Source organism: Lithobates pipiens, unplaced genomic scaffold (genome assembly GCF_037356315.1).
Source record: "Lithobates pipiens isolate NorthernLeopardFrog02 unplaced genomic scaffold, aLitPip1_a1.2 Scaffold_8, whole genome shotgun sequence".
NCBI lineage: Eukaryota > Metazoa > Chordata > Amphibia > Anura > Ranidae > Lithobates > Lithobates pipiens.
Genome location: NW_027507903.1, coordinates 473802152 through 473821093, shown reverse-complemented (window position 1 = coordinate 473821093; position 18942 = coordinate 473802152). Strand labels below are relative to the sequence as shown.

Below are 18942 nucleotides of genomic sequence, written 5' to 3'. Positions count from 1 at the left end.
GGTAGTTGTAGTTCATTGATTCACAGGAATCTTTGAATCAATGACGCGGTCTTGCGAGCGGTGTCCCACGTGGCCGCGCTCTTTTTGAGCTGTGACAGCAGGTGTGGGGAGAGGATCTCCGGCCCGCTGTCACAGGAAGATGGGAGATCTGGGGAAGAGCAGGCAGATGCTGAACATGTTACACCCTAAACTTGTCCTTTAAAAACACAGAGGAACCCTTAAAGCAACTTTCTCAGGGAGCCCCTAATCATTATCATTTTTAAAAAAATATTCTCCCTTACTCTGTGCTTCAAGAGTGACACAAACTTTCCAAATTGCACAGCAGCTGCAATGCAACTGCCGCACTACCAAAGGAAGAACAAATTTGCAAAGCCTATACAAATAAAATAATCCAAGAAAAAAATAATAATAATAAATAAACAGTTGGTACATAAAATAAATTCTGGCGACATATGTGCTATAAGAGTCATGTGATATATCAAATAAAGTTCATTAACCCCTTAGTAATGGAGGGTAAAACAAATGTGAAAGCCTGAACACAATGTTGCAACTTTTGACATACGTAAAACTGTACATATTACCACAACTACTTTCTGCATCCAGGTGAATTATACCTTGTTTTTTTCAGGACAAAATTGGGCTTTTTAGTGGTAAAATGGTAACAGATATCTCGATTTTTTTTTTTAAATCAATAGAAAATTAGCCCAATTATTTTTTTTTTTAATGTAGCTGTATATTTATTGCCATTACCATAAAACCACCAAAGAACAACCCAAAATGAATGCTCCTTCTCCTGACGATCACAGCAATAGAACTTGTGTATGTAATTTATTGTTTGTACACGTAGTAGGGCCCAGACACAATGGTACACAAACACAAAAAAAATAAAAAATCCCGACCCTAAGGGCTTGTTCACACTTTCTCAAAATACTGCCACTTATCAAATGCGCCTATAGAATTAATGCATGTTAATAGGTGCGTCTGATAAGTATTTAGTGAGCTTTAAAAACGCTCCAAACCCCACCCCCCCCAAACACCCTATGGTTGACATGCATTTTTGGTGCGTTAAAACCGCACCACAAATGCCTATAAACTGTAATGTACTACCGCGCCACAACAGCATGCGTTAAAAACACTACTCAAACGCCTGCTTTCAATGCCAGTGTCAACTAGGCCTAACACTAAACCTGGCACTTGAATTGATCAAACCTTAAAATTTTTTTTTTTTTTTTTTTTAAATATCTGGTTTATTTACATCATCTTCTCCTACAAGAAGAGAAAGATACATTGCATCTTTGGCTCCTTTCAGAAGAGAAAGTAAACTCTGGGCTCCCAGGGAGAGCCTGGCCTCTGTGCTGGGAGCTCGCTGTGCGGCGCAGTCCCAGAACAAAGACAGGTACGCAAATATGCAGCCCCATGGATAAAGGCTATCTGGGTACAGTCAGCAGGAAGGGGTTAAATAAAGTTTATCCAAAAGAACTTATATTTCCAAATGTGCCTTCTTATGTGAATATAAAAGTATTTACTCCAGTGACCAACACCCATAAGGTAGCAACTCATCAGATTGAAATGCCTTTCTATTTCTAGATTGGCAATAAAGGCATTTTTACTCTTCCAGATAAGTGGGTCTTTATAGGTCGCGCTCTACCTGTATAGTGTCAGCTTTTACAGGAATCCCATAGGTAGAATATAGGCTTATTTACAATTTAACCCCTTCCAGCCAAGCTTACACATATGTACCCTCACAGAAGTGGGTCTGTATCAGTGGGGCCGCATATATGCACTGTTGTGTTTGTGCCGAGAGTGCACAGCAGAGCACACCTCTAGCACAGAGACCAAGCTGTCAGTGACAGCTCCGAGTCTTGTACGTACGATCAGAATCCCAGTTCTAGATCACTGTAATAGCCTCTGATTGACAGTGATAGTCTCTGTACGACTCATGCAAAAAGGGCAAGACCGGCGCCATGAAAATCAGCTAAAACATTATTCTTCATTAATACAGGTAAAAAAACGGTGATAAAAAACCAATGTATTTAATGACAAGAGCAATGATTAAGGCTTGTTGTTTTTTTTTTTCACCTGTATTAATAAAGAATAATGTCTTAACTGAACTTTCATGGCGCTAGCATTGATTGAGTATGGAGGTTTGCAGAGACTTCCTAGGCTGAGTGTCGTGTCCTGGAAGCTGACGAGGAGTCAGGCCGCGTACACACGGGCGGACTGTCTGCCCAACTTAGCCTGCTGAACAGTGTTTCAGCGGACAATCCGCTCGCGTGTGGGCTTCAGCGGACTTTTTCAGCGGACAGTCTGACGAACAAAGTCTTACGGAATTTCCGTAAGACAGTCCGTTCAAACTTGGTTTTGTCCGTCCAAACTTGGTTTCAGCGGACAGTCCGCTCGTGTGTAGGCAAGTTGGACGGACTAAGTATGGCGCATGCTCAGAAAGGGTTTACACGGCCGAAGGTTGCATTGCAGTGTATAGGACGTCGTTTTTCTAGTCCCGTCGTACGTGCTGTACACATCACGCACGCTTTCAGCGGACTGTCTGCTCATCGTGTGTGGTCAAGTCCGTTCATGCTAATTTTGAACGGACTGTCTGTCGGATTGTCTGCCGAACTTAGTTGGGCAGACAATCCGCCCGTGTGTACGCGGCCTCACACAGGAGGTAATAGCTCAGATACACCTGCTCTCCAGGCCTACCCGTCTTTTCTACTCTTGCTTGCAGAAAAATAAAAATACATTGTACATTATTCCCCTTGCTAGGAGGAGAAAATTGTAAAACTAAAAACAAACAATAAAATAAAGATAAAATAGCTAGATCATGGTTTGATCTAAGTCAGTACAAAAGGGTTAGTTAGGGTCAAAAGGTCAAAGTCAAGTCAAAGGTTAAACGTCAGGGTCAGTGTATTTTATTTAGGGTTTTTAAAATAAATAAATAAAAAGATAAACAAACAATGCAGCGAACACACGACCGGACTTTGACGGACTAGGTCCGACAGTCTTCCCCACAGACTTTCGGTCCCGAGGGACTTTCCGAATGAACGGACTAGGCCACACACTATCACACCAAAGTCCGACGGATTTGAATGCGATGACGTACGACTGGACCAGAATAAGGACGTTCGTAGCCAATAGCTGCCCTAGCGTCGGTTTTCGTCCATTGGACTAGCATACAGACGAACTGATTTTTCGACCGGACTCGAGTCCATCGGAAAAAAATTGAAACATGTTCTATTTCTAAAGTCCATCAGATTTTTGGACAACAAAGGTCCGATGGAGTCCACACATGATCCATTTGTCCGACGGATTGCTTCCGTCGGACCTTTGTCGAAAAGTCTGCTCATATGTACGCAGCATTAAAAAAAAAAAAAAAAGAAAGAAAACTCCACACGCACATTTTAACTTGGCATCGGTTAGGTAGAATTAAAAAGAATACAATTCAAAATGATATCTATCTATAGAGACATTAATTTCATTAACATTTACCACCAAATAAAAACTCAATCGGTTCTACAAAAAACAAGGTATAATTCACCTGGATACTACATCCCAAGTAGTTAGAATGATATGTAAAGTTTTACTAACACATGGCAAAATTGCAAAACTGTTTTCATTAAACAGATGTTTTGGGGGGGGGGGCATGTCCGGATGTAGAGGAGACTAGACGTGTATCCTGGGAGCTCCGCTGTACTCCGACTTATTGTCCGCTTTTAAAATAGGAATTTTGGGTGCAGAGGCACTGGTCTGAACAGGGGAACACCCGGTCATGAAAAAGGGGGCCTCAAAAGCCGGTCATCAGACGTGGAGACAGTGCCAGACCTGCTCCTCTTGAGGCCCAGACGCGGCCGCCGCCTTCTTGCCTTCCCCTCCTTCCTCCATGAGGCCTGCACAACAAACACAGAGGATGGCTGCACCAGCAAGAGATGCTCGTGAGACCGTCTCTCACGAGGCAGAGGTCTGTGGAGCCAGGCCAGCTTCTCCTGTCCCGGCTGATGCACAGGATGCGATCACTCGCCCAATCCTGGAAGCGATTGCTGCAAGTAAGGCCGCAGTAATGGTGAGCATAGATCATTTGACAACCGAATGTACTTTAATCAGGCATGATTTAGACAAGATCAGGGGCCGGCTCATTGTGGCAGAGGAGAGAATATGGGAAGTGGAGGATGTTTCACATACACAAGGCAATCAGCTGTCAGAGTTGCATGCAATAGTAAAATCGATGCAAAGTCGCACTGAGGTACAGACAAAGGACAAATAATGTGTGTGTGGTGGGCCTGCCGGAGGGCGTAGAGGGGTCCCACACAACCACCTTTGCTGAAAATTTCTTTAAGCAGCTACTGACATTGGGAGATCAGCCATCTACATATGTGGTAGAGCGTGCACACAGGGTTCCAACAGGGAGGCGCCCCCCCCGGATGAATACCCCAGGCATTTCCTGGTACGCTTCCTGAATTTCAGGGACCAAGACATGATCCTGGCTGCCTCCAGGAAAACCCAAGAGCTCAAATATGAAAATACTAAAGTAATGCTGTTCCCTGATTTCTCGGCTGAAACACAGCACAAACAGAGATCATTTACTGAGATCCGGAGGAGATTGCGGGAGAAAAAAAACATCCAATATAGCATGATGTACCCCAGCAAACTGCGTGTTCAACACCAAGGTGCAGTAAAAAATTTTGACAATCCACTGGACGCATGCAACTGGCTGGACAGGAATTCCTGAGAAATTCGCATATTTTAGTCTATTGGTTCTCAGTTGCACTGGTTGTGCCTTATCATAACAGATTTCTACATTTTGGATGGCCTTCTGTAGGAAGAGTGATGGATACTGCTCTGTAGCAGGCCATACCTGAGTTGGGATGGCCTGCTATTTCGGAAATGCTGGCATTTATGTCATCTTTTTCTCTTTTCCACATCAGACAGGCATTTGGCCACTGCATCCCTACGCCACTAGGTGGTGACACAGTATTTAAGGTGCCTTATACACAAGTGTTTACATTCCTTTGGCCCAAAGCACATTTCTGCATGCTCCATTTGCATTGACTAAGTGGAGCTCCCTGTAAACTTCAAGGGCGATACACATTGTCTTGTCGGACTATTCTGCGTAAGGAGACCTTCTAGCAACAATTTTTTGATTGTTTTATAAGTTTGGGAGTGTAAGCTGCATACCAGACAATGGTACTTTTTGAGGTTTTTTTACTTCAATGTTTTGTTTTGTTTGCTTGTTAGTTCTGGTATAACAGCAGGGGGGGGGGGATACATGTCTGTTCCATTTTTAAGGAGGAAAGTACTCAGTTCCCAATCCCCACTTGTTGAAGGCTGCTATTCACTTAGTGGTGAACATATTTCAGGGTTTTGGTCTAACCCTAAATATACAGTGCACCATATATATGTGTTTCTTGTATGATTATGGCTAACAAACTTAAGCTGATGTCCTGGAACGTGAGAGGGTTAAATGGTTAATTTAAAAGAGGTGCGATGTTTTAATATCTAAAAATTGCAAAGCCGCAAATCGTCTTCCTGCAGGAGACTCATCTGGATGGTAACAAGATCTTAGCTCTACGCAGATCATGGATACAGAGGGTGTTTCATACCATGTACTCCACCTTTGCTAGAGGGGTTTCAATTTTAATCAGTAGGGCAGTTTCATGTGCGATCCAACAGGTGATCTCTGACCGGGGGGGGACAATACGTGGCACCGATTATAGATGTATGCAATTGTAAAATGCTTCTGGTTAATGTATATGTCCCACCTCCCTTTTCCACCCACGTACTATAGGATTTACTAGTGAAGCTGGCGCTGCATGTGCACCTCCCGCTTCTGTTAATGGGTGATTTTAATTCAACTCTAGAGGCCAGGGACTCCTCCAACCCGGGGAGGGGGGTAGGTAGACTTACTGTCTTGGGTCACAATGGCTGATTTAATAGAGATTTGGCGATCGAAAAATCCGACTTAGGCCACGTACACACGGGCGGACAATCCGCTCGTGTGTGGGCTTCAGCGGACTTTTTCAGCGGACAGTCTGGCGGACTAAGTCTTTCGTAATTTCCGTAATATTTTCCGTCCAACTTTGGTTTCAGCGGACAGTCCGCTCATGAGTAGGCTAGTTGGACGGACTAAGTATGGCGCATGCTCAGAAAGGATTTACACGGCCGAAGTGTATTGGACGTCGTATTTCTAGTCCCGTCGTACGTGCCGTTCACGTCATCGCGCAAGCTTTCAGCGGATTGTCTGTTCATCGTGTGTGGTCAAGTCCGTTCATTCAAAAGTAGGACGGACTGTCTGTCGGATTGTCTGACGGACTTAGTTGGACGGACAGTCCGCCCGTGTGTACGCGGCCTAAGGTTTGTTATTCGCACTCCTCTTATGTAGAGGGTGTAGAATACCTGGCGGGGGGGCTTATCTGATCATTGCCCCCTTCAGGTTTCTTTGCTCCTCCCAATGGGTAGGGGGGATGAGGGGGTGGAGGCTTGCCCCAGGCTGGTTGCAGGAAGAGCAGGTATCATCCCATCTCCTAGCCTCAACCAATGAATACTGGGCCACAAACAGACATGGCTGACCACCCCCCCCCCAGTTGTGTGGGACGCCTTCAAGGTGGTAATTAGACGTGAATGCATAACGGCCATAACGGAAGTGACGTCAGTGCGTTATAGAACACAAGACTGAATACGAGCTGACTAGGAGTCCATCCATGCCGGCATCTGTATATCAGCGTATATCAGCGCACGCAGGATTGTTGCGCTAGGTGAGGCACCTCAACGTGGCGATTTGTGACCTGAATGTCTTATTCAAGACTGAGAGGAGTTGGTGATCCACGCAAGTACCCATATTTCAATACAGCTAACTTGTTCATGTTAACGCTGTGACTGTTATGGATGGTATGGACATGCATGCACCAGCGGCTAAACACCTGATATAAGACTGCGTATTTCCGTTGAAGAAGCAAAAGTAATCCACATTTGGAACTTCGATATGAATATATAGCGGCATGTTTCTAGACTCTTACCATCAGTGTCCCAATATCCATATAGGTTCAATATGCAATCTATTGCTATACATTGACTGATGACATAATAGTAATTACACACGGCAATCAGTGTGGATATAAAACTATGCCAGTTGCATTAAGGGGGTTATGGTTGATATTTGGTAATAGAGTGTCATTTTGAATATTCTCCTGGCCCGCTTCAGTCTAATCTTCCTTTCTGTCGGCTCGAGCCCCCGGGAGGGATCCGATTCTGGCCCCATATTGCCAGGCTTATGCTGATTATTCAGCCGCCTGGCTTAATTTAATACTTTAGTTTTAATTTTCTATGTGTTTTTGGGACCAGCGTTGGATCCCACTGGCGTCCGGACGTGGTATATGTTTTATGTTTGTTGTAAACAAGGGTTTGTCTGTGTGTTTATGTCCCCCCCTAGGTCAGTGCCTGCCAGGACCGGAGACTGCTTCCAAATCCTGGCAGTTAACTTTATAAAGGTTCTTTCTAAGGTGGCCCTTCCACATATTAAGTCTTACGTGTTTCAGTGATATATTTATGAATTTTCATAATCAATGTTGGATAGTAAAGAATTTTTTATGAATTACATTTTTGGAAATGGTTATGTACTAGTGGTTATTGTCAGGCCCATACAAAAAGGCAAAGACCCAATATGTGAGGGGAATAAAAAAGCAGACAAAGCTGCTAAACAAGCAGCTAATCAATCTACACAAATCTTAGTACAACAGGAAGATATACAATTAGATCACACAATTTTGAAGGATATGCAAAGTTGTGCACCCCCATCTGAAAAACAACTTTGGGTCACAAAAGGATGCACCCTCCAGGAGGACATATACACATATATATATATATGTCTCCAGAGAACAAACCAGTCTCGCCAAAGACTTTAAGTATGCAGCATTCTTGACCCATGGAGTAACACGTGTCAAACAGGGGGATGAGTGAGATACTAAATAAAGTGGTAGCAGCCTATGGCTTTACAAACTACTAAAAAACTTTGTTCTCAATGCATTATATGTGCAAGACACAATGCTCAGAGAGGCATAAGACCACAGAAAGGGAAGTTCCCCACACCTCAATATCCATTCCAACACATTTGCATGGATTTTATTGAATTAGACAAATGTGAAAGGAAGAAATATTGTTTGGTAATCATTGATGCATTGACCAAATGGGTAGAGATATTCCCCACAGGAAGTGCTGATACCTTAACAGTAGCCAAAGCCTTACTAAAAGATATCATTCCACGATTTGGGATACCAAAAGAAGATTTATAGTGATAATGGTCCACATTTTGTAAATCAGACCATAAGACACTTGACAGAAGTGATGGGTATAGAAGTAAAGAATCACTGTGCATATCACCCTCAGTCAGCAGGGCTCGTAGAAAGACATAATGGGATATTAAAGAGCAAGCTAAAAAATGCTATGGCAGAGACAGGGAAAAATTGGATGTACTGTCTCCCACTAGCTATTTTAAGCATGCACATCACCCCCACTAAGGAGGGACTGAGTCCATTTGAAATGATGTATGGTAGACCTTATTAATTACCTTTATTACCAAATGAAACCCACATAGAGGAAGTGGAGAGAACCTTAGCAGAATACATGTCAAGGTTATTAAAACAGAAACAAATTAACCAAGTGTGTTCCATTCCAGAAGGAGAGCCCATAGGAGAAGATAAAGTACAAATCGGAGACTGGGTCCTCATCAAGGTGATCAAAAAGAAGCACTGGCACTCCCCTAAGTGGGATGGTCCATATCAAGTACTCCTTACTACTCCCACCGCAGTAAGAATTGCTGAAAGGTCTACCTGGATTCACCAATCCCACTGTAAAAAAGGTAAACATAGGCAGAGTAGGGACAGAAAGACTGAAGGAGGGGGAAAGTCCAACTACAAAAGGGAGGCAGATAAAAGGTCTGCGTGTCTCAACCTTGGTGAAGAAAAGGCCCTATGTAGGCCCCCCTCACTTCAGATAGGATGGTAGGGATTTTGTTCCTCGTGGCAGCATTGGTGACTCTAGGTGAGGCCTCTATACGGGGAGGTAGGAGACACAGGAGGATAGTGGAACCAATCAATTGGGAAGAGACAGGAAGAGCATTGAACCTCACCTTTGATGAGGGAACCACCAGTACTATACAGGTGGATTTCTGCCAGATGACAGATTGTGGAGATAAGGTAGCAGGTAAGCTGACCTGGGCAGACAAATACGTGTGCTACTTGACTGGAACTACCGGGTGTACTACTTGGGATTCAGTCATGTGGACAACTGCAGCCCAGGATTGGGGATATGAGATCCCAGCAGCAGTAGATTTAAAGAATAGATTAATCATAACTAAAGCGGCCCACTCTCCCTGTACAGAACCAAAGAATTGTAATATATTATTGATTTCCCTGAAGGACCCCAAACTAGGTTATACCGTATAGGAGCTTGGATATCAGGAACTGACCCTTTGGGAAAATTGTTCCTTGAAGTCAAACCCAAGAATGAGACAAACAAGAAGAAAGAATTAGCTAATGAGGACCAACTTACAGTAGAGGTATTAGGACCCACAGTGAGATTCACCAATCTCACAGTGGAAGAAACTATAATATTAGAAACAGGGTACCAGGATAAGAATGAATGGCTTGAATGGTTAATATATACTGCTAATACCCTTTAAAAAAGAACTGCTTGGTCTGTGCAGGGGCCAGACCCCAGCTAGCTACAGTGCCCTTTCCCTTAAATAATAATACAGATCCAGATGGCTTAGGGTGTATGCTAAAGCTGTATCAAAAAAAACATACAAACCTGACACCAACACTTCCTGTCACACGTTAAGTTTGTTGTTTCCCCAGGTTCAGAGACCTCAGATACCCCCAGCTGTTATGGCATACCCTGGCAACTTTACTTGTTTTGCACTTCCGGGGAATGAGAGTGGCACAGATTTGGGGTCTTTATCGGATGACTACTGCATGGAGAGGATTAACAAAATTGTAAAGGGAGAGGGTGACGACTGGGTTGAGCACGACACCCAGAGGGCGGACGTCTGGTGCTTATGCGGAGATAAGGGGCTCAGAGATTGAATCCCAGCCAATTCCCGAGGGGATTGTGCCCTGGTATAGCTGGCAATGTCTCTGCACTTACTGTCAAGAGTCCTCTTGGAAGAAGGGTCACCAGAGGAGCAGAAGGGACACCTCTCCTGCAGGGTCTTTTGACCCCCAGATCTACATGGATGAGATTGGGGTTCCACGTGGAGTGCCGAGCGAGTTTAAGGCTAGGAATCAAGTGGCAGCTGGATTTGAGTCTCTTCTTTGGTGGGTGACAGTAAACAAGAATGTTGACTAGATTAACTATATATACACTATAACCAACAAAGGTTTATAAACTACACTAGGGATGCAGTTAAGGGATTAGCAGAGCAATAAGCCCCTACCTCTCTGATGGCATGGCAGAATAAGATGGCATTAGATATGATCCTAGCAGAAAGAGGAGGGGTCTGTAAAATGTTTGGCGGTATGTGTTGCACTTTTATTCCTAACAATACAGCTCCTGGAGGAACCGCGACTAGAGCCCTCGAAGGATTGACAGCTTTATCGAATGAATTCGCAGAAAACTCGGGTATTAATAATCCATTCACAAATTGGCTTAAAGGTTGGTTTGGGAAATGGACTGGACTTGTCACCTGTTTGATCTCTATCGCCCTGGTTTTACCTTAGTCATTTGTGGATGATGTTGTATTCCCTGTATTCGAGGACTCTCTCATAGATTAAATTGAGACAGCCATGACCAGGACAATGTACCACACAGTTCCCCAAGGAGAAGATATCTGTGATGATGAGAGTACTCCTCTGAATGAAGTAAGGTCTGAAAACCCAGTTGTGGAACGGACCTGCACTGAAATAATAAATTGAGGAGGCAAATATAGATATCAGAGGAGGGAATGATAAGAAATATGCAAAGAATTACAGGTGATATCAATGTTTGCCTTGTTCCTTATATGTACTTTGTGTAGCTAAAGAGCCTGACCAAGGCCTTGGGCAATACTTGAGAAACTAGCAGATATTACCAAATATTACTAAAAGCTTGTAAAAGGCACTCTGGCTTTGGCAATAAAGCTGACAATGCACCATGAGTCACCAGTGTGCCTTAGCCAATGGCACGTTGCCAAATACTGCTATAAAATGACTGTGTACATATTTCCTGGTATGACTTTGCTGTGGACCTCCTACTAGAAGGGTCCCTCATCCGTTTGTACTGGTACATCTGTAATAAATCTGTCTTCTAATCAACATGACCGGAGTTGACTGATCAGTAAGAGGAATGGAATTTTACTGACACATTTCATGCAGGCAGTCTTAGAACGCATGGGTTTTGGCTCATGCTTTCGTCAATGGATATCCCTCTTATATAGTATGCCACGGACGGCTATCTGCACAAATACACATACACCCGAATCTTTTTCGGTGGGCCGGGGTACACGTCAGGGGTGCCCTCTATCGCCCTTCTTATTTGCACTGGTGATGGAGCCATTAGCGGTGGCATTGAGCGCATCAACAAGGGTTAAAGCAAACAGGGTAAATAATATTGATGAGGGATTGGCTCTGTATGCTGATGACCTCTTACTGTTTCTATGAGACCCGGAAGATTCACTGGAGGCGGCCCTTGATATAATGAACACCTTTACTAGATACTCGGGTCTTAAGGTCAATTGGTCCAAGTCCTCCATTTTGCCTTTGGATGCAGAAGCCAAAGCCAAAACGAATCCAAATTTGCCATTGAAATGGGTTTCCCAGATTACTTATCTCGGAATCAAAGTAACGGCTAATGTACTTGATTTCATGCCTCTGAACATGGAACCACTCTTGATCTTCTTCAAACAGAGGGCACAGGTATGGCAAAAACTCCCATTGTCCCTCATAGGCAGGGTTAATATTGTTTGAATGAAAATGAAAATTCTCCCAGTTATCTTATATTTTTTGAGGAATGCACCGGATACCGAGGTCTTTTTTCAAAAAACTGTATGGAATCACCAGCTCATTTTTGTGGGCCCCTAAAATGCCAAGAATAGGCCTAAAAGTGCTGCAGGAGCCATAGGGACAGGGAGGGCTGGCTCTCCTGGATTGGCGCAAATACTATTTGGCAAATGGTCTTTGTGAACAGATGGTTGGTTTCAGATGCGGGAGACTTGGCAATGATTCTGGAAGCGGCCCACTTGTGTTCCTATGAATCCCTTCGCTTGGCCATCCACAGGGGCTTACGGTGTGAGCTCCCTCTCACTAACTCTATGAAAGCTACTATTAGAGCATGGGAGGAGGCAGTGAAATTGGCCGGTCCTAGTTTTCGGGGAATTACTCAGTCATCCCCCCTGTGGAGAAACCCAAAGTTGAAGCATTTTTACACACTGGAGGACATAATGGGATGGGTGAGCAAAGGAGTTAAGCTACTTAAAGATATTACACGAGATGGTGAACTTTTGGCGTTTAATGACCTTAAGGCCAGACATGACCTCCCAAATTCCCAATATTTCCGATACTTGCAACTAAGACACGCCTTTCAAGCGCAATTCAGGGAGGTGAAAGTTGAATCCTTCCCCTCTAGGCTAGAGGACACACTAATGACAGAGGACTTACCAAAGACTATCTGTGGTATATAAAGATTTCTTCAAAACTAGCCCCAAGACACTAACTAAATGTAGAGAACGATAGGAAACAGAGGTACTTGGTATTCAGAGCGAGGATTGGGACTGTATGTGGGAAAAACCTTTTCAGCATCTAGTGGCAGCCAGAGATAGACTTATTCAGTTTAAATTTTTACATAAGATATACTATACCCCAACCAGACTGGCCTCTTTATATCAATCGGTTTCTTCAGAGTGCTGGAGATGCTCGGCAGCTTCAGCGGGCGCGCATCATGTGTTTTCGAGCTGTCCCCAGATCCAACAATTCTGGTCTGGGGTCACTTCCTGTATAGCGGAGGTGCTGCAGACCCCGGTGCCTTTGACTATTGAAGTGTGTCTCCTGGGGCTGGTGGATGATGTGGTTCCATCAAGGGCACATTAAAGCAGGAGTCTCAAACTGGTGGCCCTCCAGCTGTTGCGAACCTACAAGTCCTATAAGGCATTGCAAGGCTGACAGTTACAAGCATGACTCCCACAGGCTGAGGCATGATGGGACTTGTAGTTTCGCAAAAAGCTGGAGGGCTGCCAGTTTGAGGCTCCTGAGTTAAAGTATGAGTTGCCCATCACCGCAAACCTTTTACTACTTCACTGGAGGTGAGGCCATTCCACAAACAGTCAAGAAGCGGCCTACCTGTAGGCTGGCTCCGTTCTAGGATATCAAATTCCTCTTTTTACAGCAGTCTGAAATTATCACAAATATTGATTTCACCTTTTAACCCTTTGTTCAGCGATGGGCCAGTCGATATCAACATCAATATCCACACTGTGCTCCGGCTTCATTTCATAGTAAGCCAACTTTCCATCCTGAAAATAAGAGAATAAAAAAATAGAATAGATGTCACAGGCCAAATGATAATATATGATCAGGGGACACTGCAGCGGAATGAGAATGCCCTATTCCCCTAATAAGGAATCTCTTCTCCAGCCATCTGAGCTCAGTATCTCGCCTTTCCACCCAATGGAGAGAAGCATAAAACATATTACAGTAACAGCTCTGCAAGTGAATTGTGAGCACAGAACAGGCTCTGACCTGTAGTAATCCCTTGGTGAGCAACTCTCTGGTTGCAAAGTAAAAGGATCCATTCTCATACAGCTCTCCATTCCAGTCCTGGCGGCGGGGGCGACGTGCTGGGACAAAGTTCTCTGCTACTGTTGCCTCTCCTACAAGATATAAAAACAACATTTCTTATTTCAGGAAAGCATCCAAACTTAGATAGATAGAGATATATATATATATATATATATCTTAGAATCCCTTGTTGGGCCCAAAAAAACATAAAAAAGTTCCCATTATCAAAGCTCTTACATTAAAGAACCCTTTTTTCAGATGCACAATAATGATCTTTTTCTTCCAGGTCAAGGGTAAAGACTGGGGCCATGATGAAAGTACAAACACCTCACCTGCCTTCACCTCCTTCCAGCGGAATAAATGATGCCTGACCACAGCGAACACAGAGTCGTAGCCTTGGTTCTGAATCATGTCCACCACCTTGATGAGGTCTGAGGGGTGTAGGCACGGAGATGTGGCTTGTATGTTCCCAACTATGTCCACTTCTGTGAAGAAAAACACACTGCATCCCAATACAGCACCATATAGTGATGAATATATTCTGTTCAGCTGCACTAAGAAAGGCAGAGGAATGGTTAATCTCCACGAATCAAAGCAGAGCCCCAGATGAGACACAATCAGCAATGGTGAAATGCATTTAAGTCAGACCCTGTTAAGTCACCTCACCCATTCAGGACAAAGAGACAGGGCCTCCTTAAAGTCCACCCTGATCCATTATATGAATCTTACCAGTGCTTTCTCACCATTCCACCCAAATTACACACTCATTAGTGACAGTTCAGTGTAAAGTGAATGAATGTGTGTGTGTCATGTGAAACACGTTCTGGATGACGAACCTGGGTGATGCTGCAGGAACTCCTGTATAGTCTCCAGGGAACTGGTTGTGTCTTTGGATACCTCAGAGCTCCTCCGGTGAACCTTTGCCCCATACTGCTTAGCCACCTTCTCAATCTCATCATGGTCTGTGGACACCCACACACTGCAAGAGAAAAACCCAAATCAGTCATGAGACTATAGTGCTGAGAGATCGCACCATGACACAGATTCACCGGTAAAAGTAACTCATCCATAGGACAGAGGCAGGACTATAGATAAGGGGGTACCATCAGTCCTCCCGTATGGGGTCCAGGCTGGCAAGGGGGCCTAGGCAACTTGGTAAATATCTCTACAGCTGCTGTAGAGAGCCATACAGGGGGATGGATTCCAGTAATTGTCCGCCACGTCACACTGATCACCCTATGTTTCCCTATAATGTCCAAGCCCCGTGTGTCCCCCACCCCCGCAGTGCTGCCGGTTTCCCTCTCCATCCCACCGGCAGCTGCAAGCACACAATAGAATCCTTCAGGATGAAGAGTGTGGGAAGCGTCATGTCACATTTACCAGCCCCTTCCTTTTCTGAATGAAGTGATAAAGAGGAGGGTTTTTTGGAGACTTTAAATGAAGCCATGGCCTGGTAAGGTCATGTATTTTCATCCCTGTTGAAGTCAAAAATAAGGAGGAGAAGTATTTGGCCCCTTCCTGATTTATTTTTTTTACATATTTCTCACACTTAAATGATGATTCAGATCAAACTAATTTTAATATTACATAAAAATAACCCGAGTAAATCCAAAGATGCTTTTTTATTTTTTATTTTTTTTAAGTAATGGGTAAGGACCTATGGAGAAATCCCGGCAGTGGCCCCATGAGCGAGCGAGCGAGGTCATCCCGGAGTTCATTAGAGTCGAGATATAACTGATCCATGGGTCCCATATCTTATCAAATTTTTCGGAATCATTAAAGCATGATCCCATTGGGTTTACTTCTAACGTAATGAAGAGGAATAACGGACTGCTTCCAATGCCTATAAATTGTAATTCTCGCTGCCAACAATATATAAGTAATCGATTTCACAGAGTTTCTTGGCACTTCCTCGGGCAGTTTGTGAAAAACAGCTGCTCCTGGAGATCTGTGAATGTACACCCCCATCACTGAGTTTATTAGATTAGATATCCTAATCCAGAATCTAATCACGATGGGGCATTGCCACCAGATATGGTGCATCCTCTGAAACAAAATTTGGCGAAGTGGAAGGATGCATTTCAACCACCCTTGTCGGAACCAGGTACCAAACGCAGGAGTGTTTTATAATTAGCCTCTATTAGAGTTATTATTGATGGAAACTTTAGATAAATTATTAAATTAAATCTTGCCACTTAGTCACATCAAAAAAGGTAGGGTTCAGGTCCCTTTCCCATTGATTCATATAGGCAAGTTTTGAGTCCGGCTCAGTGAGAGAGACGTATATCGCAGATACACGCCCCCTCTGGAAGCCCCTGGCTTGGCAAGATAGTTTTAAAGATTGTGAGTGCAAGGGGTCCCTCCAGTAGGTTAAGTTCATATCTGGCAAAGGATGCAATTTGATTGTATCAGAATATTTCACTAGGGAGGCATTTGCAACGTATCCTTAAAATGTTGCAAAGTGTATATTTGATCTCCATTAAGAAATTCGCCAATTTTTACTAACCCCTTATTAAGCCACCATTGAAATAATCTTGGTACCAAGCCAGGTGGAAACTCTGGGTTCCAAAAATCTGAGCTAGTGGTGTATGTGGGGATAAATGGCCGCAGTGATTTGTTCTGTCCCAAACTGCTAAAGAATGTGATAGAGAAGGACATAATATAGGCAGGTGTAAATGGCTAGGAAGCCACATTAATGTGGCAAACGGATGGCAAGAATGTGCCTCAATAGAGACCCAAAGGGGGACTGAGCCTTTAGCGGTAGTGTAGGCTAATTGGGCAATCTGGGCTGCTTGGAAATATGGCTGTAGATTAGGAAGACCAAGTCCACCCTCAGATTTTGGGGTATAAACTGTTTGTTTTTACATCCGAAGCCTCCTTACCCCACACGAAGTGCAGGGCTGCAGCTTGTAGACATTGTAAAATCTCCCCTTGGGATTGCCACTAGTAGAGTTCTAAAGTAGTAAAAGGGGTCTGAGTAAGTACATAATTTTGATTGATTCTACCAAACCATGAAAGGGAATAGTCCGCCCAACAGCGAAGAACCTCCCTAAGTTTTTTAAATAATGGGGAGGGTAATTTGCCTTATAGATAGTTTCAATAGAAAATGTCGACTGAACCCCTGAGTATGGGAGAGAGTGGTGGGTCCACTTAAAACTATAAGAAGGATCTGTACTATAGTAGGGGATAGCGAAACATTAAATGCCACTGTTTTTTGAGAATTTAGCGACAGGCCAGAGATTTGTGAGAAATGAGCCAACAAAGATAGCAAATTTGGTAGAGTCACTTGAGGGTTAGTGATATACATAAAGGACATCATCGGAAGATAAAGCACATTTATGTTCCTGCTGGCCACAATGAATACCTTGAATGTTAGGGTGGGAACTAATCGCCATAGCCAGGGGTGCTATTGCCAATGCAAAGAGCAAAGGGGAGAGTGGACAGCCCTGTCTTGTGCCACGTTTAATAGGGGATAGTGATGATTTGTGACCTCTAATGGAGACTTGGGCTACTGGGGAGCTATATAATGTCTTCCGCAAGGAAAGCAAGGTAGGGACAAAACCCAGGGTATCTAGAGCAGGGATAGGCAATTAGCGGACCTCCAGCAGTTGCAAAACTACAAGTCCCATCATGCCTCTGCCTCTGGGTGTCATGCTTGTGGCTGTCAGAGTCTTGCTATGCCTCATGGGAGTTGTAGTTCTGCAACAGCTGGAGGTCCGCTAATTGCAAATCCCTGCTCTAGAGTAACAAAAACGTCATTCCAATTTAAGCTATCAAAAGCCTTATTGAGGTCTAATGAAAGGAGCAAAAGTTCCCAGGTGATCGGAGCATCCCAATTGGAGCATACAGTTGAGATAAGGGTTATGGATCTATGAATTTGATGATCAGTGACATTGGGAGGCAATTAAAAATGTTAGTAGAGCCCCTGTTAGGTTTAGGAATAATACTAATATATGCTTTATTTTCATCCAAAGGAACTGCACCTCCAGCCCACAGGGAATTGAAGTAAAGAGCCACGTGTGGAGCCAGCTATTTGGAGAATTTTTTGTAGTAAGCGTTAGGAAGTAGGGGTGCACAGAATGGGTTTTTTGGTGCCGAAACCGATACCGAAAATGAAAAATACACTAGGCCGAAAACCGAAACCGATACCGAAACATAAAAAAAACAAAAAAAAAAAAACACTTTTATACAGGAGATGGTCAGAGACTGGAGACACGGTACAGGAGATGGTCAGAGACAGGGGGGACACGGTACAGGAGATGGTCAGAGACAGGGGGGACACGGTACAGGAGATGGTCAGAGACAGGTGGGGACACGGTACAGGAGATGGTCAGAGACAGGTGGGGACACGGTACAGGAGATGGTCAGAGACAGGTGGGGACACGGTACAGGAGATGGTCAGAGACAGGTGGGGACACGGTACAGGAGATGGTCAGAGACAGGGGGACACGGTACAGGAGATGGTCAGAGACTTGGGGTCGTGGTACAGGAGATGGTCAGACTGGGGACGTGGTACAGGAGATGGTCAGACTGGGGACGTGGTACAGGAAAGGGTCAGACTGGGGACGTGGTACAGGAAAGGGTCAGACTGGGGACGTGGTACAGGAAAGGGTCAGACTGGGGACGTGGTACAGGAAAGGGTCAGACTGGGGACGTGGTACAGGAAAGGGTCAGACTGGGGACATGGTACAGCAGATGGTCAGAGACAGAGGACGAGGAGGCATCCCCCATTGCAGGCCAGTGTCCCCCATTGCAGCCAGCGTGCCCCATTGCAGCCAGCGTGTCATTTTGCAGCCAGTGTGCCTGTGCCCCATTTTGCAGCCAGCCTGTGCAGGGAAGAGAGCCGCCTCCGTCGCCTGTTTGATCACAGCGCCGGGAACATCACAGCTTTCATTTCAATGGCTGTGTGTCCCCGGCTGCGCGCCGTCACACACAGCCCCTCCCCCTTGTCCGGGCTGTCTATCAAAGTGCCCGGACAAGGGGGAGGGGCTGTGTGTGAGGGGGCGCGTGGCTGGGGACACACAGCCATTGAAATGAAAGCTGTGATGTTCCCGGCGCTGTGATTAAACAGGCGGCGGAGGCGGCTCTCCTGCGCTATACACCCCCCATGATGGGCGGCACCAGGGGCGGGGCCGGAGCCCCACCCCCACCCAGGCCACTCCCCATTTTCGGCTCCATTATCGGCCATTTTTCTCTTTCGGCAAATTGC

The 18942-nt window shown here is 44.7% G+C and overlaps 1 protein-coding gene across 1 annotated transcript in view; it reads right to left on the bottom strand.

The window, feature by feature from the left end:
• The window catches only part of CMAS (cytidine monophosphate N-acetylneuraminic acid synthetase), a 44823-nt gene that overhangs the window by 9780 nt on the left and 16101 nt on the right, over nt 1-18942 (bottom strand). The window contains exons 2-5 of the mRNA XM_077468699.1: nt 14570-14712; nt 14066-14218; nt 13695-13825; nt 13374-13468 (exon numbers count right to left, since the gene is read on the bottom strand). Of these exons, the coding sequence (XP_077324825.1) occupies nt 13374-13468; nt 13695-13825; nt 14066-14218; nt 14570-14712 (522 nt within the window). The remainder of the gene's footprint in view (nt 1-13373; nt 13469-13694; nt 13826-14065; nt 14219-14569; nt 14713-18942) is intronic.